This window comes from Bufo bufo, chromosome 5, assembly GCF_905171765.1.
Source record: "Bufo bufo chromosome 5, aBufBuf1.1, whole genome shotgun sequence".
NCBI classification, from domain to species: Eukaryota; Metazoa; Chordata; class Amphibia; order Anura; family Bufonidae; genus Bufo; species Bufo bufo.
In genome coordinates, this window is record NC_053393.1 from 156,870,931 (window position 1) to 156,897,862 (window position 26,932).

General features: G+C 43.5%; 1 protein-coding gene across 1 annotated transcript in view; it reads left to right on the top strand.

The window, feature by feature from the left end:
- Positions 1-2,072: 2,072 nt before the first annotated feature.
- Positions 2,073-26,932, top strand: part of LAMA3 (laminin subunit alpha 3) — a 248,482-nt gene continuing 223,622 nt past the window's right edge. The window contains exons 1-2 of the mRNA XM_040434293.1: positions 2,073-2,464; positions 23,803-23,955. Coding sequence (XP_040290227.1) covers positions 2,171-2,464; positions 23,803-23,955 — 447 coding nt within the window. The 5' untranslated portion in view covers positions 2,073-2,170. The remainder of the gene's footprint in view (positions 2,465-23,802; positions 23,956-26,932) is intronic.

Genomic DNA, 26,932 nt, shown 5'->3' on the forward strand with positions numbered 1-26,932 from the left:
CCGGATCCGTCTACAAATGCTATCCATTTGCACACGTAATTACTGATCCGTCGCTGGAACTGTCTGCCGGATCTTCACAACGCAAGTGTGAAAGTACCCTTAGTGGGGGAGTCACGTGGCTGGCCTCCCCACCAATCAGGTAGGAAGGAGCCTTCACACTGATATTAGGAAGGACCCTTATACTGATAGGTTAACCTGCTTCCTATGCAGCGAGCCATAGACGATCCAGTGCAGAAGATGGGAGTCGTAGTTGCCCTCATGAAGTGTAGTGTCACTGTGTCCTACCTCAGGCCATTGCTCCCCGGGGATCCCCGAAGAATGAGGCCAGAAATAAACATAACAAATTATTTTTACTAAGCACAACGTAGAACTTCAAATACAAAGAGTAGCAGCAGGCTTTAAGTGCCCATCCTCTCTGGCACCAGCAAGGTTATGGAGGCAGATGAGATGGAGACAGGTGGTACTGGCCTAGTAACGTTCTATGCGATGGGTGTCTTGGCTGAAACCCTCAGCTGTCAGCAATGTCTTTAAAGAGGACCTTTCACTACAATAAAAAATCTAAACTAAGCGTACAGACATGGAGAGCGGCGCCCAGGGATCTCCCTGAACTTACTATTATCCCTGGGCGCCGCTCCGTTCTCCCGGTATAGGCTCCGGTATCTTCAGATTTTCGGCCCAACTGGAAGGAGCCTGCCGGCGTCTCCTTCTCCCAGGCTGTAGCGCTGGCCAATCGCAACGCTCAGCTCATAGCCTGAGAGTTTTTTTTTTCTCTCAGGCTATGAGCTGAGCGCTGCGATTGGCCAGCGCTACAGCCTGGGAGAAGGAGACGCCGGCAGGCTCCTTCCAGTTGGGCCGAAAATCTGAAGATACCGGATCCTATATCGGGAGAACGGAGCGGCGCCCAGGGATAATAGTAAGTGCAGGGAGATCCCTGGGCGCCGCTCTCCATGTCTGTATGCTTAGTTTAGATTTTTTTTATTGTAGTGAAAGGTCCTCTCTAAAGGGGTTTTCTGAGACCTTAATACTGATGACCTATCCTCTGGACACCCGGGACCCCCACAAATCAGCTGTTGGAGAAGCAGTGGCGCTCGCAGTAGCACCACGGCCTTCTCCAGCTTTGACCACACGTTTATTGGTCACATGACCTAGGTGCAGATCAACCCCATAGAAGTGAATGGGGGTGAGCTATGATACCAAGCACAGCCGCTATACAATGTACAGTGCTAGGCTTGGTGAGCACAGAGAAGGCCCTATCGCTCACAGGAGTGCCGCTGCCTTCTCAAACAGTTTATCGGCGGGAGTCCTGGGTGTCGGACCTCCCAATCAGAATAGGTCATCAGTATTAATCTCGGAAAACCCTCATATTGCCGGTTGTAGCAGTTCACTCTGCTGTCTAGCGTCTCAGGACTTCACTTGAGGCTTGGAGGAAGCAGGAGCTCTGATGTGTGCTTCCTCTTTCCTCTCTGTCTCTGGACAGGAACTCCACCTTACCATGAGAGGAGGAACAGGGTGGTTAGCTGTGTTCCTGCCAACCATTCCGTGCTGGTAGAAAGTGCCAGAAGTAAACAATAAAGTACATAACAAATTGTAGTCGCCCAGGTCTGGGGTACTACACATGCACATGGTGGACCTGTATGCCAGTGAACAGAGGACTCTCTAGTGTGGTACCTTGTGTACAGGGCTCTTCACCCCTTCCAGGGCTTACATATGGAGGCACAGTAAATGCCTCATACACTGTTTGCGAGACTACACCTCATACATGAGAATAACTGAAACAATCCCATCATTGAGATGTGCAGCCTTGACATAGTGGGTCCTCCTCAGCCTGTGGCGCCCCCTCAGGGCTGGAGGAGCTTCACACAAGGAATATCCCTGTACCTGGAACTTCTCAGGACTATGAGAAATAATGACATGGCAGCTGGCACATTTCTAGTCAGCCTCTGCTATGGGGGACGATAGACGGTGTTCACCTGCAGCCCGGCACAGCCTCCCGGCGCTGAGATGACCCGGGCGGGCAGGTTGCTGCTGGGGGAGTGTCCTTCACACCCGGGGCCGGGCACAGGGGGCAGCCTCTCTATTGCTTTGTTTTCCAGCGCTGACAGCAGCACGGAGGGAGCACGGAATGGCTGCGGGGATATAGGGCTGCCATCGGGCACATCTCCTCAGGACTATGGTGCTGCGGGGCCGGAGCCCTCCTTGCCCGGGGCTGGCAGGGGCACTGCTGGCATCTGCACTTCTGCTCTCCCTGCTGCCCGGGGGACGCGGCCAGGAGTTTGGAGGAGCCAGCACTGGATTTAGTCTGCACCCACCTTCCTTCAACCTGGCAGAAGGAGCCCAGATCAGGGCGACAGCGACCTGCGGAGAGGAAGAGAGCGGGGCAGGGGGCACCCAGCCCAGGGTGGACCTGTACTGTAAGCTGGTCGGAGGACCAGTGGCATCATCCGCCCAGGGGCACACGATCCAGGTACTGCCCGCACGGCTCTCTGTGCTGTCCTGACCCCGAGAAATCTGATCACTCAGTATGTATGCAGTGACTGACCTCAGCACACACTATATATACACACATCACACACACTATACACTGGTATACATAGGGCACAGGTATACACATACATGCACACAATATACACAGCCATACACATACATGCACACAATATACACAGCCATACACATACATGCACACACTATACACAGCCATACACATACTATATACAACCATACACATACATACACACACTATACACAGCCATACACATACTATATACAACCATACACATACATGCACACACTATACACAGCCATACACATACTATATACAGCCATACACATACATGCACACACTATATACAACCATACACATACTATATACAACCATACACATACATACACACACTATACACAGCCATACACATACTATATACAACCATACACATACATGCACACACTATATATATATATATATATATATATATATATACACACACACACACACACACACACTATACACTGGTATACATAGCACACAGGTATTCATACACATACATGCACAGACTATACACAGCCATACAGAAGGATACACACTATACTCTGACATCCATAACACACACAGGTATTCATACACAAACATACATGCACACACTATACACAGACCAACATACACATACATGCACACACTATACACAGCCATACACATACATGCACACACTGTACACAGCCATACACATACATGCACACACTGTACACAGCCATACACATACATGCACACACTGTACACAGCCATACACATACATGCACACACTGTACACAGCCATACACATACATGCACACACTGTACACAGCCATACACATACATGCACACACTATACACAGCCATACACATACATGCACACACTGTACACAGCCATACACATACATGCACACACTGTACACAGCCATACACATACATGCACACACTGTACACAGCCATACACATACATGCACACACTGTACACAGCCATACACATACATGCACACACTGTACACAGCCATACACATACATGCACACACTGTACACAGCCATACACATACATGCACACACTGTACACAGCCATACACATACATGCACACACTATACACAGCCATACACATACATGCAGACACTATACACAGCCATACACATACATGCACACACTATACATAGCCATACACACACTGTACACAGCCATACACATACATGCACACACTATACATAGCCATACACATACATGCACACACTATACATAGCCATACACACACTGTACACAGCCATACACATACATGCACACACTATACATAGCCATACACATACATGCACACACTATACATAGCCATACACAAGCATACATGCACACACTATACACTGACATCCATAACACACACAGGTATTCATACACAAACATAAATACACAGACCTCCATGTACAAACCCACATTATATCCAGGTATCCATGTGAAGAACACACACAAAGATTATACACTGACATCTAGAAAACACACACATACACAGGCATCCATGCGGAAACACACACATGTACACAGATGATCATTATGCATGGACATACACTCACATTTTACACACAATTGAATAAATCAGACTATGGCCTCATGCACGCAAATGTGTGCCGGCCGTTCCAATTGCAGTCCCCAATGCACGTGCACCATCCGTGCAGCTGCCGCAGACGGATCCACACTCATTCAACTTGAATGAGTCCGTGATCCGTTCTCACATGTTCTACTTTTTTGCGGTGCAGAGGCACGGAGAGAAACCCCCCTGAAGCACTCCGTAGTGCTTCCATGGGGTGCGGTGCCTCCATTCCGCACCGCACCTTCTGGATTGCGGACTTATTCAAGTGAATAGGTCCGCATCCGCAATACGGTGTGCACATGGCTGGTGTCTGTATACCGCGGACCCGCTGTTTTCGGCCACAATATGGGCACAGCCAGGCAACGATCGTATGCATGAGGTCTTAAAGTACTTTTTGTCCCAGGACAGCTCCCTTAAGTGCCTTAAGAAAACAACCCGGCATGTGCCTATATGCCTGCTGAGAATGCCACTAATCTCCTGTCCAAATCGCTATGGGAAAGCGTGCCATCTATGCAGATTCTGCACCCTGCACCGTGGATTGCACCCATGTTGCTCTTGCTCGGTCGGTTGGTTTACATAGGGGGCATGCTTCTTGTACTTAAAGGGCTTCTGTCACCCCCAAAACACATTTTTCATTTTTGGGCTTGTTAAAATCCTTATTGAACAACTATTCCCTATATAGGGCTCTTACCGCATCCTCCTTTTAAAAAACCGCCCCCTCGTCCTGTTGATTGACAGGGCCAGCGAGTGCTCTCCTCCTCCGGCTGGCCCTGTCAGCATTTCAAATCCCGCGCCTGTCTTCATTCGGCGCAGGCGCTCTGAGAGAAGGAGGCTCGCCTCCTCAGAACTCCCTCAGTGCGCCTGCGCCGATGACGTCTTCTCTTTCGGTGACATCATCGGCGCAGGCGCACTGAGGGAGTGCCCTGTCAATCAACAGGAGGAGAGGGGCGTTTTTTTAAAAGGAGGATGCGGAGGCTACCAGCAAGTAGACGCCCTACTTGCTGGTAGTGAAGTCATTTGCATATTTTAAAATTGATTTTTAATGAAATGAAGCCACAGACCAAGGTAAGAGCCCTATATAGGGAATAGTCGTTCAATAAGGATTTTAACAAGCCCAAAAATGAAAAATGTGTTTTGGGGGTGACAGAAGCCCTTTAATGGGGCTAATAATAATAATAATAATAATAATAATAATAATAATGTGCATGAGCATTACACTTACCAATATTCTTTTTACACTGCCCAGATAAAAATCTGCATTGATTTTTTTTTTTGGGGGGGGGGGGGAGTTTGTGATGGGGATTAAAGTAACCCATCATTTGTTAGGAGATTTTAAGGTCTGTTCACACTACCATTGTTTCAGGTTATGTATGGGATTACACTAGCAGTATGGTGGGATTTTTGGCAATATATGAGATTACACTAGCAGTGCAGTGGGGTTTCTTGTTATACATGACATTAGATTAGCAGTGCAGTGGGGTTTCAGCTGATAATATATGGGAGTTTAGTAGCAGCACATTGTGGTTTCTGGTAATGTATGGGATTACACTGGCAGTGCAGTCCAGTTTATGGTAATGTATGGGACTACACTGGCAGTGCAGTGGAGTTTCTGATAATATATGAGATTACACTGGAAGTGCAGTGGGTTTTCTGGTAATGTATGGGATTACACTGGCAGTGCAGCAGGATTTCTGGTAATATGTGAGATTACACTGGCTGTGCAGTCCAGTTTATGGTAATGTATGGGACTACACTGGCAGTGCAGTAGGATTTCTGGTAATATGTGAGATTACACTGGCAGTGCAGTCCAGTTTATGGTAATGTATGGGACTACACTGGCAGTGCAGTAGGATTTCTGGTAATATGTGAGATTACACTGGCAGTGCAGTCCAGTTTATGGTAATGTATGGGATTACACTGGCAGTGCAGTAGGATTTCTGGTAATATGTGAGATTACACTGGCAGTGCAGTCCAGTTTATGGTAATGTATGGGACTACACTGGTAGTGCAGTGGAGTTTCTGGTAATTTATGAGATTACACTGGAAGTGCAGTGGGTTTTCTGGTAATGTATGGGATTACACTGGCAGTGCAGTAGGTTTTCTGGTAATATGTGAGATTACACTGGCAGTGCAGTCCAGTTTATGGTAATGTATGGGATTACACTGGCAGTGCAGTAGGTTTTCTGGTAATATGTGAGATTACACTGGCAGTGCAGTCCAGTTTATGGTAATGTATGGGATTACACTGGCAGTGCAGGGGGGTTACTGGTAATATGTGAGATTACACTGGCAGTGCAGTCCAGTTTATGGTAATGTATGGGATTACACTGGCAGTGCAGTAGGTTTTCTGGTAATATGTGAGATTACACTGGCAGTGCAGTCCAGTTTATGGTAATGTATGGGATTACACTGGCAGTGCAGTAGGTTTTCTGGTAATATGTGAGATTACACTGGCAGTGCAGTCCAGTTTATGGTAATGTATGGGATTACACTGGCAGTGCAGGGGGGTTACTGGTAATATGTGAGATTACACTGGCAGTGCAGTCCAGTTTATGGTAATGTATGGGATTACACTGGCAGTGCAGTAGGTTTTCTGGTAATATGTGAGATTACACTGGCAGTGCAGTCCAGTTTATGGTAATGTATGGGATTACACTGGCAGTGCAGTAGGTTTTCTGGTAATATGTGAGATTACACTGGCAGTGCAGTCCAGTTTATGGTAATGTATGGGATTACACTGGCAGTGCAGTAGGTTTTCTGGTAATATGTGAGATTACACTGGCAGTGCAGTCCAGTTTATGGTAATGTATGGGATTACACTGGCAGTGCAGTAGGTTTTCTGGTAATATGTGAGATTACACTGGCAGTGCAGTCCAGTTTATGGTAATGTATGGGATTACACTGGCAGTGCAGGGGGGTTACTGGTAGTATATGGTATAACACTAGCAGTGCAGTTTCTGGTAATACAATATATGGCATTACATTGGCAGTATAGAAAAGTTTCTGGTAATTGAGGTAAAAGAATTCCCCCCATGATAATGCTGCATAGGTGACTGAGACATGTTTCTTGTGAGACAGGTAGACTTTTCCATGTCATGCCTGTGATGAAGGTGTGAGTTGTTATGAACGTTTGGGGTCAGAAACAGGTTGACTAAATGCAAACACGTCATCTCAATCCAAATAGGCGTTACCTTCTTGTACGGCAGTAAATGATATACGCGATCTTCAGGAAATGGCTATCTATCTATTTAGCTATCTATCGAGCTATCTAACTATCTGTCTATCTATCTATCTAACTATCTATCTATCTATCTATCTATCTATCTATCTATCTATCTATCTATCTGTCTATCTTTCGATCTATCTAACTATCTATCTGTCTATCTATCTGTCTATCTATCTGTCCATCTGTCCCCCTGTCTATCTATCTATCTATCTATCTATCTATCTATCTATCTATCTATCTATCTATCTATCTATCTATCTATCTGTCTATCTGTCCCTCTGTCGGTCTATATCTATCTATCTATCTATCTATCTATCTATCATCTATCTATCTATCTATCTATCTATCTATCTATCTATCTATCTATCTATCTATCTGTCCCCCTGTCTATCTATCTATCTATCTATATATCTATCTATCTGTCTGTCCCCCTGTCTGTCTATATCTATCTATCTATCTATCTATCTATCTATTTTTTATTTTTTATTCTTTTATGTTTTATTAAAGGGTCACTGAGTTTTCATAAAACCTTTGATAGGTCATAGAGACATATCAAAGGTTTTAATCAGTGGGGGTCTGAGTGACGAGACCCACACTGATTGCTAAAATGAGGAGAGAGAAGCACTTTTTCCTCGCTAGGGGACGGAATCAAGACAGGCCCATAGACTTTCTATTGAGTCTCTCTCACTTCATCTCCTGCAGAGAGTAGAGAGAGTGCAATATGTGACCACTTCTTTCTCCTCTTTCTAGCGATCGGTGGGGATGAGAGAGAATCTAAATCGCACATCCTCACTACTATGCTTTTGATATAACAACTGTTTAAAACTGCAGCAAGATAAAACATGGCTCTACAGCACTATTATCAATCTATTGCGATGCACTATTAGGAGGCATTAGTATACAGTTTGATCAAAGAGCATAGGCCCACTTACCGCGACAAGGTTGCCTCTTCAAGTGGGGATGCTGTGTGGCTGCTGAGTCCCATTGCCTGCTGGAGCGGTGTGGGGGCGCGATAGTCGCCTCACAGTGCCGCGCCAAAGTTAGAGTAGGTCCCCACTTGAAGAGGCAACCTTGTCGTGGTAAGTGGGCCTATGCTCTTTGATTAAACTGTATACTAATGCCTCCTAATAGTGCATCGCAATAGATTGATAATAGTGCTGTAGAGCCATGTTTTATCTTGCTGCAGTTTTAAACAGTTGTTATATCAAAAGCATAGTTATGAGGATGTGCGATTTAGATTCTCTCTCACATATTGAAAACATTTAATATGTCTGTATGAAATATCAGAAGTTTAATGAGAACTCAGTGACCCTTTAAGAGTAATAATACTACAAAGGTATTCAATGTATAGAAAAAAATGCATACCACAGAACAGTAAAGGAAGTCTTTACCAATGTGCCCTATACAATGTAGGTTGCTGATATTGTAAGAAAGAGGTAGAGCTCATGCATATCTAACAAAAAGTTAGGGGGGGTGAGTAAGGCTTAACTGGCACAGGTTTACACAGTTACACATTGAGCAGAGTACCAGATGGAGGAAAGACCTACAGAGGCATTCTTGCAGAAAACGCCTCCTGTCCAGGTAGACTTCGGGCACAATCCTAATCAAAAGCAGGAACAGTTCTGCTCACATAGCCCCAGAGTCACAAATTTGTGAATAACCAGCCAGCAGACCATTTAATCTCGTGGCCACAATAATTGTCTCCCTCTGGAGCCTCCTCCTGTAGCTGCTCTATCCAGATTTGGGCCTAGCTTCCCTCAGCCGTAAGGCCCCAACCCAGGGTTGCTCAGTGACAGCCAACTGTTGCCGCCGCTGCTCTGACACTGGAGGGAAGGGAACACCATCCTCCCTTAAATACCAGTCCTAGCCCATGTGGGTGATTGATATAACAACAAATCAGCGTCCCAACACTGGTCACTGGAACTGGTACATATACCACTAAGTGCCCTAATCAACACACTAAAGGGCCCTCCCATCCAGGAGCAGCAGGGTGCTGCCAGCCACCAAAACACCTGTCTCAGAGACGCCTTTACCCAAACACATTGCGATAAAGTGTAAGATGTCTTAAAGTGACACAGACTATAATTCCCTTGGTAAGGTGGGAATACTTTTTGTCCACCAATCAGGGGGTAACCAGATATCATATGGTTTACCCTATATGAGTCTTCTTGTGCCTTTTGAGACCTTGGATTCTAGAGCTCACCTCTTTCACACCTGTTTTCCAGGGTGTATAGACACCTCCAGTCCTTTAACCTGCCTAATAGGCACCTCTATGTCTATGCTTGGGAGTTAGATCTTGAGGCCAGCTTTACTTATAAGGAGATATCTTTAATATATAATAACTCCCATGGCACTTGATGCTCTGTTACACTCCAAGAGAACTAACTCCCTTAAACATCTCGAGATGTTACCTCACCCCATCTAAATTGAAAACTGTGAAAAGAATACATTTTGACAACTGTTGGAGAAGAGAACCTGGAAACTGCTCCACTATCAAACCATTCTGAATTTATGAAGTAATTTGCAGGTTGGGCTCACTCCCCACCAGCGGCAGTACCAGGACTGTAACCTGGGGTGGGGCAGAAAAATAATGGTGTGAAATGCACCACAGCACATTTTTCTTCATTTGGTCACTACCTTAAAGGGGTATTTCCATCTCAACATTTATGGCATATCGCTCGGATATGCCACATATGTAAATAGGTGTGGATCCCTACTCTGGGACCCAACCCTCTCCTATCTTCAGGACAGGGTCCAATAAGTGAAGGAGAGCACACTTAGGTGGAACAAACCAACCTCCCCAACAAGATTTCAAAAATTGACCACATACAATGCGTTCGGAAAGAATTCAGACCCCTTTTTTTTTTACATTTTTCCAATTTTTTTCACATTTCACATACACTTTTTTTTCACATTTTGTTATGTTGTGGCCTTGTGCTAAAGTCAAAAAAATTCAAGTTTTCCCCTATGAATCTGAACTCAATAAGGAGAAAGTAAAAACAGAATTTTAGAAATTTTTGCTAGTGTTTTAAAAATATATATTTTTTATTTTGCGTGGACATTAGTATTCAGACCCTTTGCAATGACACTTAAGTGGTCACTCTGGCTGAGCACCAAAGATCCTGTGTGCAGATAGAGAAACTTCCAGAAGGTCAACTATTACTGCACCACTCCACCAATCTGGGCTTTATGGCCGAGTGGCCAGAAAGAAGACTCTCCTCAGTAAAAGTGTCATATATCTTCTATATAAAAAGAATCTTCATATAAAAGAGAGGATAAAAAAAAAACCATAAAATGATATTATCCTTCGGGCGGACATAAACACACCTCTAAGTTCTTTTTATCGGGTATCTTTTTTTTATTTTTTATAAATTATCTTTATTTTAATTTTAGAAAACACATAAAATTAGTACATAGACCAGTGTCAATCACATTAGTGTATAATATATAACAATATATAACATAACCATCACATCCATGTATATAATATAATAGAATTCGTAAACATCGTTATATCCCCCCCCCCATTGGCTGTCGTTCCCCTCAATTCATCCAAAGAAGAAAAAAGAAAAACATTAATAATTTATTTCTACGTGGTTCTGCGTGCAACTCTCCGATTCCTTTCCATATCCTCATATATTTTAATTTGTTGAAGGTATAAACCCCACTCCCTTGACGAGGGCTGGGAGACAGAGCCCCAGTGCCTGACCAATATAGCTTTCGCGACCATCAATCCTCTCATCCAGATCCGTCTAACCTGGGGGGGGACTTCAGTTTCTGAACCATAGTCTCCAAAGATCACTATCAAGATCCCCGGGTTATAGTTCATTAAGGATTCCTTCTGAAGGGCAGAGAAAACCTCATCCCAGTATTGTCTTACTTTACTACAGCTCCAAAGCATATGGACATAACTCGCATTCACATATCCACATTTAGGACAACTACAGTCCCGGTCCCTATTCTGAGGGAATTTTCCTTGGGTTTTGGGCGTATAATACAGTCTATGAAGGATCTTAAATTGAATTAGTCTATGAGCACTGGAAACTGTCGCCTTTCTCACATTCCTATAGATAGTGGGCCACTGTAAAGGAGGGCAATTCAACTCTTGCTCCCATTTACTTGGGCTTTTAAAAGGTGTTACAGTAGCCAGTGCCATTCGGAGTTTAGCGTATAATCTGGATAATTTCACCTTCTCATCCTTCTGGGCGTCACAATAATCAAAAAATATATTCTTTTGTGGAAAAATACTGCCCCTATTCCTAGAAGCTTCAAATAAATGTTTCAAACGTGCATACATAAATACATCTAATGGGGAACTATCATGAAAACCAAATTCCAAAAGTGATTTAAAATGTCCTAAATGGAATAGGTGAGACACCCCATTGATACCATTACGTGTCCAATACCCAAATTCTGTAATTTTGAAAAATTCCTCCAACGCCCTGTTCCCCCACAATGGGGTGAAAACGAACGGGCCAGGGACTTTAAGGAACTCCTTCAACCTATTCCACACCCTCTGTATTGATAAAGGGATCAACAAGGGTTTCCTCATTCCCATAGATCCTGTTTCCAAACATGAAAAAATATTCCCGATTGGTGTATCCATAACTTTATTCAAATACCGTGAAAGTAAACTCTCTTTCCAGTTACAACATCTCTGAATCTGTGCACAAAAATAATATCCTTGAAAAAAGGGTAGTGACAACCCACCATCTGCCTCCGACAACCATAGATATCTCTGCTTTATACGCACCCTCTTCCTGCCCCAAATTAGATCATTAATCAAAGTCTCCAATCTATGAAAGAAGATATCGTCAATCCAAACAGGGGAAGCACAGATCGGAAACAGAACCATAGGCAAAATAATCATCTTGATCAGCGCAATTCGATCTGTCTGTGCCAGTATCAATTTCCGCCAAGCACCGACTTTGATCCTGACTTTATCCAAAACTGGGACCAGATTAAGCTCACAGAACCTACTTATAGGAACCCCGATCTTAACCCCCAAGTAATCTAAGGTATCGTTAGGAGCCAAAACACGAACTCGGCTCCCCACATCTACAGCTTTCCGTTTCAGCGGGAGGAGCGATGACTTTGACCAATTGATCAAGTAGCCTGATAATTTACCATAATATTCTATAACCTCTATAACATAGGGAAGGATTTTCCAACCCTGATCCAGAAACAGAATCACATCGTCTGCATATAGGCTAATTTTATCGCTCACTCCCGCCACCCCGAAACCATCTATACTATTCTCCAACCGGATCCGACAAGCCAACGGTTCTATAAAGAGCGCGAAGAGGAGAGGAGACAGGGGACAGCCCTGTCTCATCCCTCTCCGCATCATAACAGGAGAAGTACCAATACCATTGATATTAATATATGCAACCGGGTGTTCATATAACATTTGAGTCCTTTCCAAAAAAGATTTCCCAAGACCAAAATGAGACATCGTTGCCCACAAAAAAGGCCACTCCATCCTGTCAAACGCCTTAGCGGCGTCTAATGACAGGATGGAGTGGTCCACACTACCCCCAACAGACAAGTTCAGGTAGACCCTATATATACTCAGCTGTAACTGGCGGCCCGGGATAAAGCCCGTCTGGTCAGGGTGTACCAGACCGGCTATAACCCTCTTCAGGCGACCAGCCAGAATTTTTGCAAAGATCTTATAGTCCGTATTTAGGAGCGATATAGGTCTATATGACCCCACATCGCATGGGTCCTTATCCTTCTTCAAGACCAAGACAATCACTGCCTCTCTAAATGATGGTGGTAAAGAGCCGAGTGCGCAGGATTCATTAAAGACCCGAAGAAGGATCGGGAGGAGGGACTTGGCATGGTACCTATAGATTTCAAACGGCAAACCATCTGGGCCTGGTGATGAACTATACTTTAAGGACGGGAGAATCGCTTGGAGTTCCTCCAAAAGAATAGGGGAATCCAGCATTTCTCTATCTTGGATAGTTACCTGGGGAAGCGCCAATTGTTGAAGGTATTGATCCATGTCAGCACGATCAACCATAGACTCAGCTTTATAAAGGGAAGAATAGTATTTCACAAATTCCTCTCTAATCTCCTCTGCAGATCTCACTCCAATTCCCTGTGAATTCCTGATTTCTTTTATACTAGTATCGTCTCTTTGGTTAGCCACCAAACGAGCCAAAAATCTACCCGTTTTACCCGACTCACAAAAACGATTCTGGCCTTGAAATAACAGTTTGTGTTGTGCTTTTTTATATAACAGTGTCTTAAGCTGAGAATTAGCCTCCCCTAATTGGGTGACAAGTTGCTCCGTATGACAATCAATCAATGCGGCACGCAAGCTCCTTATTGAGTCTGTCAGTTGTTTTTCCCTTCGTCGTGATTCTTTTCTGAATCTATGGATTTTATTAAAGTACAGACCCCTAATATGGGCCTTCAACGCATCCCACACATAATGGATGTGTGTAGACCCTACGTTGAAGCCCCAAAATTCTTGAATATCCTGGTCTACTCGGGATTGCTCCCCTATCACCTCAAACCAATGCGAGTTCAATTTAAAAGTTCTTCTTGGAGATGGAACCTCCACAAACACAATCAATACTGGGGAGTGATCCGAAATTCCATGAGGTTCATACTTCATCCTCAGGACGCGACCGCACAGATCCCAACTTGCAAAAGCCAAATCAATCCGGGACATAGACTCGTATGACTGGCTGAAACATGAAAAGATTTTTTTATTGCCATAGAGGTGGCGCCAGATATCAACCAGCGCCAGCTCCTGGCACACAGCAGTCAAAGGGGACCCACTGCATCCGCGCCCAGAAAGTGAAGAGAACCAATCCAACTCAGGGTCTAGAACCGCATTAAAGTCCCCTGCCACCAACAAGGCACAATGATTTTTAGTAGATATATATTGCGCTAAATGTGAAAAAACTATTGATTTAAATGGAGGGGGTATATAAATAAAAGCCAGTATCACCTCCTGCCCTTTCCAAAACCCGTGGAGAAATACATATCGCCCTTCTTTATCGATGGAACTGTCTAACGGTTGGAACTCTATCCCTCGATGAATGTATACACTAACACCTCTTGCATAAGAAGAGTAACAAGAGTGGTAATCCAGAGAAGCCCATTTCCTTTTCAATGTATAAATCCTATCTACTGTTGCATGGGTCTCTAGTAGTGCCACAATCGCAGGGAGATGACGAACCACAAGGTCAAATACCACCGTCCTCTTCACTCTGTCTCCCAACCCTCTCACATTCCAAAATAAAATATTACACGGCATATCACATGAGTAATAGTATCCCCAGTCTCAGCTGAGAGGCACGCACAACCACGAAACAGAGAACGGCAGCCAATCCCACCCTAAAACCCACCCCAAAACCCACCCCCAAAAACCCCCCTGCATGGTAGACAAGGCATTTGACAATACCCATCAACCTCTCTCCTTCCACCAAACCTCCCCCCCGCCACCTCCCCTCACTAACGTCCCACCTCGCCACCTCTTCATACTATTTCACAAACCTCTAGAATCCAGCCATTGCACCGCCTCCGCCTGTGTGATGAAAAAGCGCACAGAATCGTTGTGTACCACTCTTAATTTAGCGGGATATAACATAGAATACTGGATCTTAGCTGAAATCAATCTTTTTTTCACCTCAAAAAAGGATCTTCTTTTGTTTTGAGTCTCTCGGGAGAAGTCAGGGAATATTGATATCAAGTTACTATCAAAATATGTTTCTGATACTTCTCTTTTGCGTCTAAGAACCCAATCCCGGTCCTTTGAACAAACAAATTTTGCTAGAATTGCCCTAGGGGGGGGCACCTGGAGGAGGTTTTTTGAATGGGATTCTGTGTGCCCTTTCCACACAAAAGGAAGATACATCATAATCTGGACCCAAACTTTCTACCAACCACTTCTGTACAAACTTTGCGGGATTATCCTGTTCTACCCCTTCTGGAAAGCCTACTAACCGCAGGTTGTATCTACGAGACCTATCATCCAGCTCTACCACTTTCTTTCTTAACCAAGAGCGATCTTCATCTACCTCTTCTAATCTGTTCTTTAATACCCCGTTCTCTACAATGACAGACTTGACTACGGTTTCCAGTTCCTTAACCTTTGCCCTCAGCTTCATCATCTCGTCTCTTATTATAGTAACGTCCCCTTGTACTACTGCGAGGGATGAGGCCAATTCTGCAACCGAAGTACTAGTAGCATTTACCACTCCCAGTATGTCCTGCAGTTTATTATTAATGCTCTCAAACCCTTCACTGTAGGGGGAACTGGTCTTTAATATACCCTGTTCTAACCGTTCCGTGTTCTCTGATCCTGAATCAACCTGAAGAACAGATCTCAGTACCCCTCCTCTAGTTTTGGGTGGTGGTGACTTCAGAAATTTATCTAATCGAGCCTGAGGGCTCCCCCCTGATCCACCTTTTGGAGAGGTCAAACCACCTGATTTACGATATTTTGGCGGCATTTTTATAAAAATCAGTATAATGTATCTGCATACAAGGTTCCCAAACAGCAATATCTCATATATATAAATACAGAGCACCACCCATCAATATTAGCAAGACCAGTTAGAAAAAGGGGGGACAATACTAATTAGCTATACACAATGGACAAACAGATAAACGCTGAATCAGGTATAAATAGCAGCAACCCAGGGTAAATTCGGACTAAATGGTTAGTCTCCCCAGATGAGGAATATGATATAATTGCCAGCAGTTATATAACGACCATATAGATATGAGTGGACATATCCTATTGAACTTTAACAGATTATTAAAGCACAGCGTTACATTATATATTCCATAAACGAGATGAAAAAACAGTATAACCAGTGGGCGCATCCTCTGAGGATCAATCTGAAAGCACCAAAATTTGGCTTTTCAGCCACACAAATACAATATCGGAGCGCCCCACGAATCTTCCAACTAGCAAATAAAGTTATCAGCAGGGCCAGTCCATCCAAGGAGAAATAAGGCAGGGTCCAGGAAGCTGTAAAGCAAGGAGGGTCTTTATTGACCTTAGTTGACCGTCTGTACTTTGCACAGCAAGGGGGGGCAGTTCACCTGAGGTCAGGACCCCAGACTCCAATGACCGCAGCGACCTCGCACAGATGGTAGCCCCTGGATTCGCAGGTGCCCAAAAACAGACACAAAAAAGATGGCCGCAAATTCACAAACCGTGCATTAGGACACCCAATTCATCCACATGGCGTCTGGCACCGGACCTCTACTTCATCCACAGGAGCCGGACCTCAATTGATCTGGTATCTTACCAGCACCTCGCAGGAGGCCAGACAGCATGCAACGGATCACAGCCAGATGGCCGCAAATTCACAAACCATGCATTAGGACACCCAATTCATCCACATGGCATCTGGCACCGGACCCCTACTTCATCCACAGGAGCCGGACCTCAATTAATCTGGTATCTTACCAGCACCTCGCAGGCAGCCAGACAGCATGCAACGGATCACAGCCAGGAACGGGCATCGGGTGACGGGTCAAACAGGACAGAGTCAGCAGTGTAAAGCAAGCAGCCAGATACCAACAAACAAACGGCAGGAGGATAAAGCAGTAGCCGAAGTATAGGAAGTGGGTTACCAGCTCCAGAATCCGACACCAAGCACCTCAAGGACAACGAGACGCCATACAGCTGGTCACAGCAAGTCGCGGCAGGCGGCCGGCCAAAGGAAGCAGGTTGGGACAATCGGCATGCAGAGAATCATCATAGGCGGCAGGTAAGAATAACTTCAGCTCCCATCTAGGCCGTCTGAGCTCGGCTAGCCAGGCCTGGCCAGGGGGCGGCACTCACTGGGATCTTAGATCTGCATCAAGGAGCGAGGTGAGGCAGGAGCGAGAGGAGAAGGCAGCCGGAGGAGGAGCGCGGCACACCTACGTCATGCCGCTGCCACTACCGTTCCTGCCATGAAGGGATAGGTTATTAATTGTAGTATCGGGTATCTTAATTTGATTTGTGCAAGCAGTGAAACAAAGGGACAATTGTATATGCAAAAATATATATATTGTTTATTATAAAACAAAGAATATAAAATCAATACAATTGCAAAACAAATGATGAAGTTACAAAATAACACCCAAAATGTACCACACGGTGGTGTTAACACACCCCTATCTGATCAGCACAGTATGATTTAGTGATTTATGACAACCAGTGTCATACTTTTAACAAACAGACTCATATACCAAGAGAAACTTAGGATCTTCTGTTTATCAAACAGGCTATAGCAATAAAACGAGGATATACAGGAAAATAACTGTTATCCCTTGACTCTGTTTTCCTATGACCAATCAAAAATATATGATATTAATATGATAAAATATTCAGCTCAGCAATCAGACTATGGAAAATAACTTTCCAAGGGTTTAGTCCTCTTTTCAAATAATGTCAGATCTTCCATTAACAATATGCATCTTTGCTAAGGGAATAATCAGCATTATGGAGGCGCCTAACACTATATATTCCCACAGTATGGGAACTCTTGGCTATATACCGTTACCGGGTCAAAGGTAGACAGAGTTCAGATGGGACCAGTTCTGAAGAACTTTCCTAGTAATCCAAAAAAATAATCCAAGTTTCTTCTGGTAAAGTTTTCTTTTTGATTGAATGAATGGATGGATCTATGGCTTAATATGGATCCCTGGATCTATATGGATCTCTCTTGCTGCTCCGCACACAAGTAATTATTCCCCCCCTTATCTAAGAATCATCCCCTCTAGATTAGGGATTCCCAATCAGGTAAGGTGGGTGTATTCGCATGCTAATAACACCATGATGTCATATTAACTCCTAATATGGTATAGAACAAATAATGAAATAATATAATATTGTCCATCTGCCTCCAGATGGCACTGCGGTACTGCAGATAAACATCACAACTTTTAAGCATTAAAATTAAATATCTAATAATACGTTCACATGACCTCGTTGACCTTCTTAATATAAATCTTTGAGGAAGGTCTTTTCCTGACACTTTTAATTACCTATCCTGGACTTGTTGGAGTTGGCTGTCTTCTCCTGTCTTTTTGAAATATAGGTTGACTTGATGAAAATTTTATATAACGGCTTTGATGCTTGGCATCGGAATTTGTACATTTCACTTATCTACATCCATGAGTAACTATTGTTTTGAAATAACATTTACTCTTCTCAGAAATTCAATTAACATAAACTTACTTCAATGTTTCTGTACCTTCTACATTACCTTCTAAATGATAAATACATGGTATAACATATATATAAATCGATACATTGTTACACATAGATAACACATTATATGCATTATTGATTAACATATGTTGTAAACTAAATATACCATACAGAGATATATATATATAATATAATTATGAATATATAAATTGAACCTCATACAGCAGGTGTGCCTCAAGGATATGTATCCTTATCACGTCATTGCTTATCCATAAAATAACCTTGTTCCCTCCAGACAGACATGTCTTAGGAAGTTGGCTTACTCCTTACAGATAATCCTATATCTTTAGTAATAACTTTTAAATACAATGTCCGTTTTTTGTTCACAATTATTTTTATATAAACTGAACTTGCCATGAACTCATCTTGGCTTCCTCAGCCACATAATAGAACTTTGGTTCAGGCTGATTTTATTCTTAAAGGCAATGAGATGAGCATTCATTTTGATTATAATGTCATTAGATAATATTGTATACGTATGAAAATGCACAACAAAAGACACATGAAAGCCCACCTGGAGTTTGCAAAGGACTCTCAGACTGTGAGAAACAAGATTCTTCAGTCTGATGAAACCAACTTTGAGCTTTTTGGCCTCAATTGTAAGCATCGTGTCTGGAGGAAACCAAGCACTGCTCATCACCTGCCCAATACATGCCTTCAGTGAATCATGGTGGTGGTGGTGGCAGCATCAAGCTGTGGGGGAGTTTTTTTCAGCGGCTGGGACATGGAGACTGGTCAGGGATGAGGGAGAGTTGAATGGCACAAGTACAAAGATATTTTTACCTGATCTGGAAACCTGATCTGGAGTGCTCTAGATCTCAGACTAGGGCGAACGTTTACCATCCAACAAGACAAGTAAAGGGTCTGAATACTTTTTACTTTTTTTTTGTTTCATTAAATTAGCAAAGATTTCAAACATTCCGTTTTCACTTTGCCATTATGGGATATCGAGTGCAGAATGATGAAGGGGGGGAGACTTAATTTTTTTATTTTATTTTAGCACAAGGCTGCAACATAACAAAAAAATGTGAAAAAAGTGAAAGAGTCTGAAAACCACCAGATGCATTGTATATTATGGAAGAATTCTTGGCTTGGGAAAACCAAAATTATTCATTTAACAGATACATGACAGGGTCCAAGGTGTTTGCTTGGGCGTAAGCATCTGTGGGTACGGTCTTGTAAATGGACCCTAAAAATGTATTTGTGGTTTTACGTGTATCACTGTGATCCTGGGGTTCCATAGAAGCAGTTTTGGAAAAGAGCTTCATCGGTTTATTGTTCTTTGCCTTATTTTGTGCAGCAGTGATTCAGCAATGTGCTTCGCCACGACTGCCAAATGTGCCGTATAAAGCGGTGAGACATTGATAAGTCTGCCCTGTGTATCTGTGTTTGATTGTAACTAAGACCTACTGAAGAAAAGCAGATAACGTTATTACATTGTGACTCATGAGATAAAGGGGTTTTCGTTGTTTCTGATACACTATGCCATGGATAACTGTATGACTCAGAGTCTCTGTTTTTTTAGAGCTGTCATGCCTCATCATGTAGCCACTTATAATACAGTGTGCAGCTTTTCAGGTTAAACATTGGAAATTGGACAGTTCCAACATTATCTTCTGCATACTTGCACTTTAGTGTTTGTTTTTTTGTTTTATACCTTTCAAATCTATGGAGGACCTGTCACCTCTCCTGACAACTCTGTTTTAGTAAGTACTTACATTCCTTATGTACTAACAACTCTGGAGCATCTATTTTTATGACTTTATGATGTGTCAATCTTTTATTGTTCACTTTTTTATTATTCCTTCTTTGAGGACATTATTCAGTCAGTGCTTTCCAGCTGGATCTTCAATGCAAATTGCAGGCCATTAGAATAACTTGTAGAAGGATTAATGAATGGTGCAACATACAGTCATAAGAATAGATGCTCCAGAATCGTTATTGCATGAGATATACAAGTACTAGCTAAAACAGACATGTCAGGAAAGGTGACAGGTTTTGGAAAATCAAAAGTTAGACTAGTTGGCAGGTGACACTTGTGCATGCAGTACTCCTATGGGCTTGAAGTAATTTCCTATCACTTCTGTTTCACTGCAAAAAGTGTAGCTCTAAGGCCTCATGCACACGACCGTTGTGTGCATCCGTAGCCGTTTTCCGTTTTTTTTCGCGGACCCATTGAAAGTCCGTGGAAAAATCGGAAAATGCACCGTTTTGCAGCCGCATCCGTGATCCGTGTTTCCTGTCCGTCAAAAAAATATGACCTGTCCTATTTTTTGGACGGACAACGGTTCACGGACCCATTCAAGTCAATGGGTCCGTGAAAGAACACGGATGCACACAAGATTGGCATCCGCGTCCGTGACCCGTGGCCGTAGGTTACTTTCACACAGACGGATCCGAAGATCCGTCTGCATAAAAGCTTTTTCAGAGCTGAGTTTTCACTTCGTGAAAACTCATATCTGACAGTATATTCTAACACAGAGGCGTTCCCATAGTGATGGGGACGCTTCTAGTTAGAATATACTACGAACTGTGTACATGACTGCACCCTGCTGCCTGCCAGCACCTGATCTCTTACAGGGGGCTGTGATCCGCACAATTAACCCCTCAGGTGCTGCACCTGAGGGGTTAATTGTGCATATCATAGCCCCCTATAAGAGATCAGGGGCTGCCAGGCAGCAGGGGGCAGACCCCCCTCCCTCCCCAGTTTTAATTTCATTGGTGGCCAGTGCGGCCCCCCCCAGGCCCCCCTCCCTCTATTGTATTATCATTGGTGGCCAGTGTGCGGCCCCCCCTCCCTCCCTCTATTGTATTATCATTGGTGGCCAGTGTGCGGCCTCCCCCGGCCCCCCTCCCTCCCTCTATTGTATTATCATTGGTGGCCAGTGTGCGGCCCCCCCTCTATTGTATTATTATCATTGGTGGCCAGTGTGCGGCCTCCCCCCTCCCCCCCCCCGATCATTGGTGGCAGCATAGAGTTCCGATCGGAGTCCCAGTTTAATCGCTCTGGGGCTCCAATCGGTAACCATGGCAACCAGGACGCTACTGCAGGCCTGGTTGCCATGGTTACTTAGCAATATTACAATATTAGAAGCATCATACTTACCTGCTGCGCTGTCTGTGACTGGCCGGGAGCTCCTACTGGTAAGTGACAGATCATTAAGCAATGCGCCGCACAGACCTGTCACTTACCAGTAGGAGGAGCTCCCGGCCGGTCACAGACAGCGCAGCAGGTAAGTATGATGCTTCTAATATTGTAATATTGCTAAGTAACCATGGCAACCAGGCCTGCAGTAGCGTCCTGGTTGCCATGGTTTCCGATCGGAGCCCCAGCGATTAAACTGGGACTCCGATCGGAACTCTCTGCTGTCACCAATGATCGGAAGGGGGGGGGAAGAGGGGAGGCCGCACACTGGCCACCAATGATATTACAATAGAGGGAGGGAGGGGGGGCTTCACACTGGCCACCAATGATAATACAATAAAGGGAGGGAGGGGGGCCGGGGGAGGCCGCACACTGGCCACCAATGATATTACAATAGAGGGGGGGCCGGGGGGGCGCCGCACACTGGCCACCAATGATAATACAATAAAGGGAGGGAGGGGGAGGCCGCACACTGGCCACCAATAATATTACAATAGAGGGAGGGGGGCCGGGGGAGGCCGCACACTGGCCACCAATGATAATACAATAGAGAGAGGGAGGGGGGGGTGGGGGCCGCACACTGGCCACCAATGATATTCAAACTGGGGAGGGAGGGGGGTGTGCCCCCTGCTGCCTGGCAGCCCCTGATCTCTTACAGGGGGCTATGATATGCACAATTAACCCCTCAGGTGCAGCACCTGAGGGGTTAATTGTGCGGATCACATTACCCTGTAAGAGATCGTGTGCTGCCAGGCAGCAGGGGGCAGTCATGTACACAGTTCGTAGTATATTCTAACTAGAAGCGTCCCCATCACTATGGGAACGCCTCTGTGTTAGAATATACTGTCGGATATGAGTTTCACGTTCTAACTCATATCCGACAGTATATTCTAACATAGAGGCGTTCCCATGGTGATGGGGACGCTTCAAGTTAAAATATACCATCGGATTGGAGAAAACTCCGATCCGATGGTATAATAGGGACTCCTGACTTTACATTGAAAGTCAATGGGGGACGGATCCGTTTGCAATTGCACCATATTGTGTCAACGTCAAATGGATCCGTCCCCATTGACTTGCATTGTAATTCAGGACGGATCCGTTTGGCTCCGCACGGCCAGGCGGACACCAAAATGACTTTTTTTTCATGTCCGTGGATCCTCCAAAAATCAAGGAAGACCCACGGACGAAAAAACGGTCACGGATCACGGACCAACGGAACCCCGTTTTGCGGACCGTGAAAAAATACGGTCGTGTGCATGAGGCCTAATCTTACTTTAAGGCCACCTCCTTTTTTGTTTTCCTTTTTGTACGCCATGAATGTTTGGTTGGTGGGGGTGGGCAGAGAATTGTCCTCTTGATTCCTGCTGACCACTACATTGAGGGTCCACAGGGGTTCACATAGCCACAGGGACTCATCCATATCACTGGTTCTGTCTTATATTGCATCTTTTCCCACTCACTGTTGAAGTCCCTGATACCTCATGTCCCTAATGTTGACTCATGGTAAGTTATAGGACTCCATACCATTAATAACCCCCGCCTTGCCCATGCCAGCCTTTAGCTAGTGAACTATTACCATGAATGGTGTGCTAGTCCTTCAGAAGCCAAAAATGGGGACATCCAGACAGCAACTAAATGTTGAATGCGTAATCACTGTACACTTATGCACACATGAAAGTAGGTAAGGGCCAGAAAAAAAAAACTAAGTGTCAGGTAGTCAGTATGCATGACGTGTGAACACACCCTTAGGTGTCAGATGCCCCACATTGCCAAATACCCACCCACGTGCAATGGCAGCATGGTTTTACAGTGTGAAACTAAGGTATTACTTTCCTAATGTTATGGCCATTGGCCACCACATCTGGGAGGGGTTTTAGGTGTGTATCTGGCTGTCAGATCTTAGCCTTAAAATCCTCAGTAACCTACTCCTAATATTTCACATGTACCATCAGAAATTGAGTCAAATTTCTTATTGTGATAGGGCTATGATCACTATGCCCCTTACCTAATAACGATGAGTGCACAATAAAAGAGTCTGCTCCATCTGTGATGTTTATCCATCCAGTTCATACCGTTGTGTTTCCTTCAAAGGGACAGTCTTGTGATTTCTGCGACTCCTCTGATCCCAATAAAGCACATCCTGCTTCCAATGCCATTGATGGCACAGAGCGATGGTGGCAAAGTCCCCCGTTATCCCTGGACGTCAAATACAACGAAGTCAATGTCACTATTGACCTTGGACAGGTGAGCAGTGTTGATGTCTTATATTAATATGTCTTTCAGTATCCCTGTATAACTGATCGCTTCGTAATAATAACTCTTTTACGACCAGTTTTCATTTTCACATTTTCCTCCCTGCCTTCCAAGGGCCATAACTATTTTATTTTTCTGAGAATGTGTAGAAAACCGGCACTCTTCACCTGGTAGAACACTTAAAGAGCAATGTAGACAGATTGGTAGGTAAAAATGTGCATTTGAGGTACAATTGATGAGATTAGATTTAAAAAGGTATTATTCAGTAAAGGTTACCACCTTCATAAAAAGACATAAAATGAAAAAATGAAAAATAAAAGTATAATGTGAATAGCAATATAGTGGTCATTCAGCAGTAGTTTCCACCTTCAATGGTTGCTGGTAAGTTAGTGGATAGATATTCGATGTAAACAGTTTTGCTATTCACATTATACTTTTATTTTTTTATTTTTTCATTTTATGTCTTTTTATGAAGGTGGTAACCTTTACTGAATAATACCTTTTTAAATCTAATCTCATCAATTGTACCTATACGATCCCCCCTCGTACCATAGCATACCCTCTATGATCGACATTGATATTAAATAAATGCACATTTTTACCTACCAATCTGTCTACATTGCTCTTTAAGTGTTCTACCAGGTGAAGAGTGACGGTTTTCTACACATTCTCATTGCATATTCTCCTTTTCTGATTGGATGAATCAGTCAAACCTAGAGCACCTACACATTGTATTGGCCAGGTGAGCCACCAACAACCCGTTTCTTTCTATTTTATTTTACTGTTCACATAGCCATATGAGTGCTTGTTAGTTGTGGGACATGTACTTTTTAATGGCACCATTTAATAGTCCATACACTGTATTAGAAAGCTTGAAAAAAAATTGTAAATGGTCTGGAAGTGGAAAAAAACGGATTCCCGCCATAGTTTTATGGGGTTTTTATTTATGGCATTAATTGGGTGGTAAAGATGATGTTGCATTTTTCAGCAGGTCAGCACAATTACAACAATACCAAAGTTATAAAGGTTTTGTTAGGGTTTAATACTTAAAAAATAATAATAATAATAATTAAATATTTACATTCCCATATTCTGACACCTATAACTTTTTTTTTATATTTCTGTCTACGGAGCTGTGTGAGGGCTCTTTTTGGTGGGTTGAGCCGTAATTTTTACTGATACAATTTTGGAGTCTGTATCACTGTTTATCACTTTTTCTGCAAATATTTTTGGGATGCAAAGCACGATTCCAGCATTTTTGACATTTTTTCCTTTATGGCGTTCCGTGTATGAGATAAATACGGTAATTTTATATTTTGATAGTTCAGGCATTTTCACACGCGTTATTACCAGTTATGTTTTGATTTTCTTTGTTTATTTTCATTTTTAAAATGGGCTAATAGGGGTGATATACATTTTTTTATTCTTCATTTTTTTAATGTTTTTAAAAACTTTATTTTAGGGTACTTTCACACTAGCGTTTTTCTTTTCCGGTGTTGAGTTCCGTCACAGGAGCTCAATACCGGAAAAAACTGATCAGTTTTATCCTAATCCATTCTGAATGGAGAGCATTCCGTTCAGTATGCATCAGGATGTATCAGTTCAGTCCCTCTTACGTTTTTTTGGCCAAAGAAAATACCACAGCATGCTGCAGTTTTCTCTCCGGCCAAAAATCCTGAACACTTTCCGGAATGACGGATCCGGCATTAATTTACATTGAAATGTATTAGTGCCGGATCTGGCATTAAGTGTTCTGGCAAAAACGGATCCGGTTTTCCAGTCTGCGCATGCGCAGACCTTTAGAAATGCCCAAAAAAAAAATGCCGGATCCGTATGACACCGGAGAGACGGATCCGTTATTTCAATGCAATGCGTTATTTCAATTCCATCCGTTTGCGTCAGGCGACAGAACTGCCTGCCGGAATCCTCTGCTGCAAGTGTGAAAGTACCCTTACTTTATTTTTATCCCACTCAGAGGACTTTAAAAATGCAATTATTAAATTGCTTATACCATAGACTGCAGTAGTTTACCATTGCAGTCTTTGGTAGAATCACATTGTTTCTATTGAGTCCTGCCACAGACAGGGCTCAATAGGAACTTTGCTATGGCAGGCCTCAGAACCTTTACACGTTTCCTTGCCACCACAGCAACAGAACAACTTCTGCGATCTTGTCACAGGCGAGCCGTTCGGTCACCAGTAGCAGCCTGCTCCTAGTAAATGACCCCACAGATACAGTGGTCACAATTGACCATCTGAAGGGTTAATTGACCATGGCATCTTATCAGCAGTGTTTGATCACAGACACTGCTGGTATAACACAGCAGTCACCAGCCGGATATGGCGCCCGCTCAGCTCCTGAGAGGGTGCCATGTTTAAAACACCACCTTCTGCCGTATATATGTGGTAGATCGGACAAAAGGGTTAATCAGCCTCCAGCTTTCCATTTCTTTATTTTTTACTTTCACTTTTTATTAGTATTAGTCTTACAGAAACAAATCAATGTTACAGAGTCTCTTCGCTGCAGATTTGCCCGCTATCCTAGGTAAGGAAAGGGTAATTTCCTGACCCACATACCATACAACACCATAATGGCGCCTTTCAAAAAGAAGCATGATACCACCAGCTTTCCATTTCCAAACCTCTGTCCATGGTGCTGATGGAGGGAGTAGTGTTGTACAACCTAATGCCATAATGTTGCCTGTAATTGTTCATTTAATCATAGCTCCACTTCAGCACCAAATATTCAAATCATAATCCATCAGCATCTTCTGGTTATAGATGTAGTTTTGGTCTTTGTGGAAATAATTATTAACTGGTGAAGTTATGATTGCGAGTGTTTTCTACTGTATGTCATATCAGTGGAATGTAAAGGTCATTGTTATATATTACATATAAAATATTAACTCAAAAATCAATCAAAAATGTTCAAGTCTAGGAAGTAATAAAGAAAGGCACAGAGTTTCAGG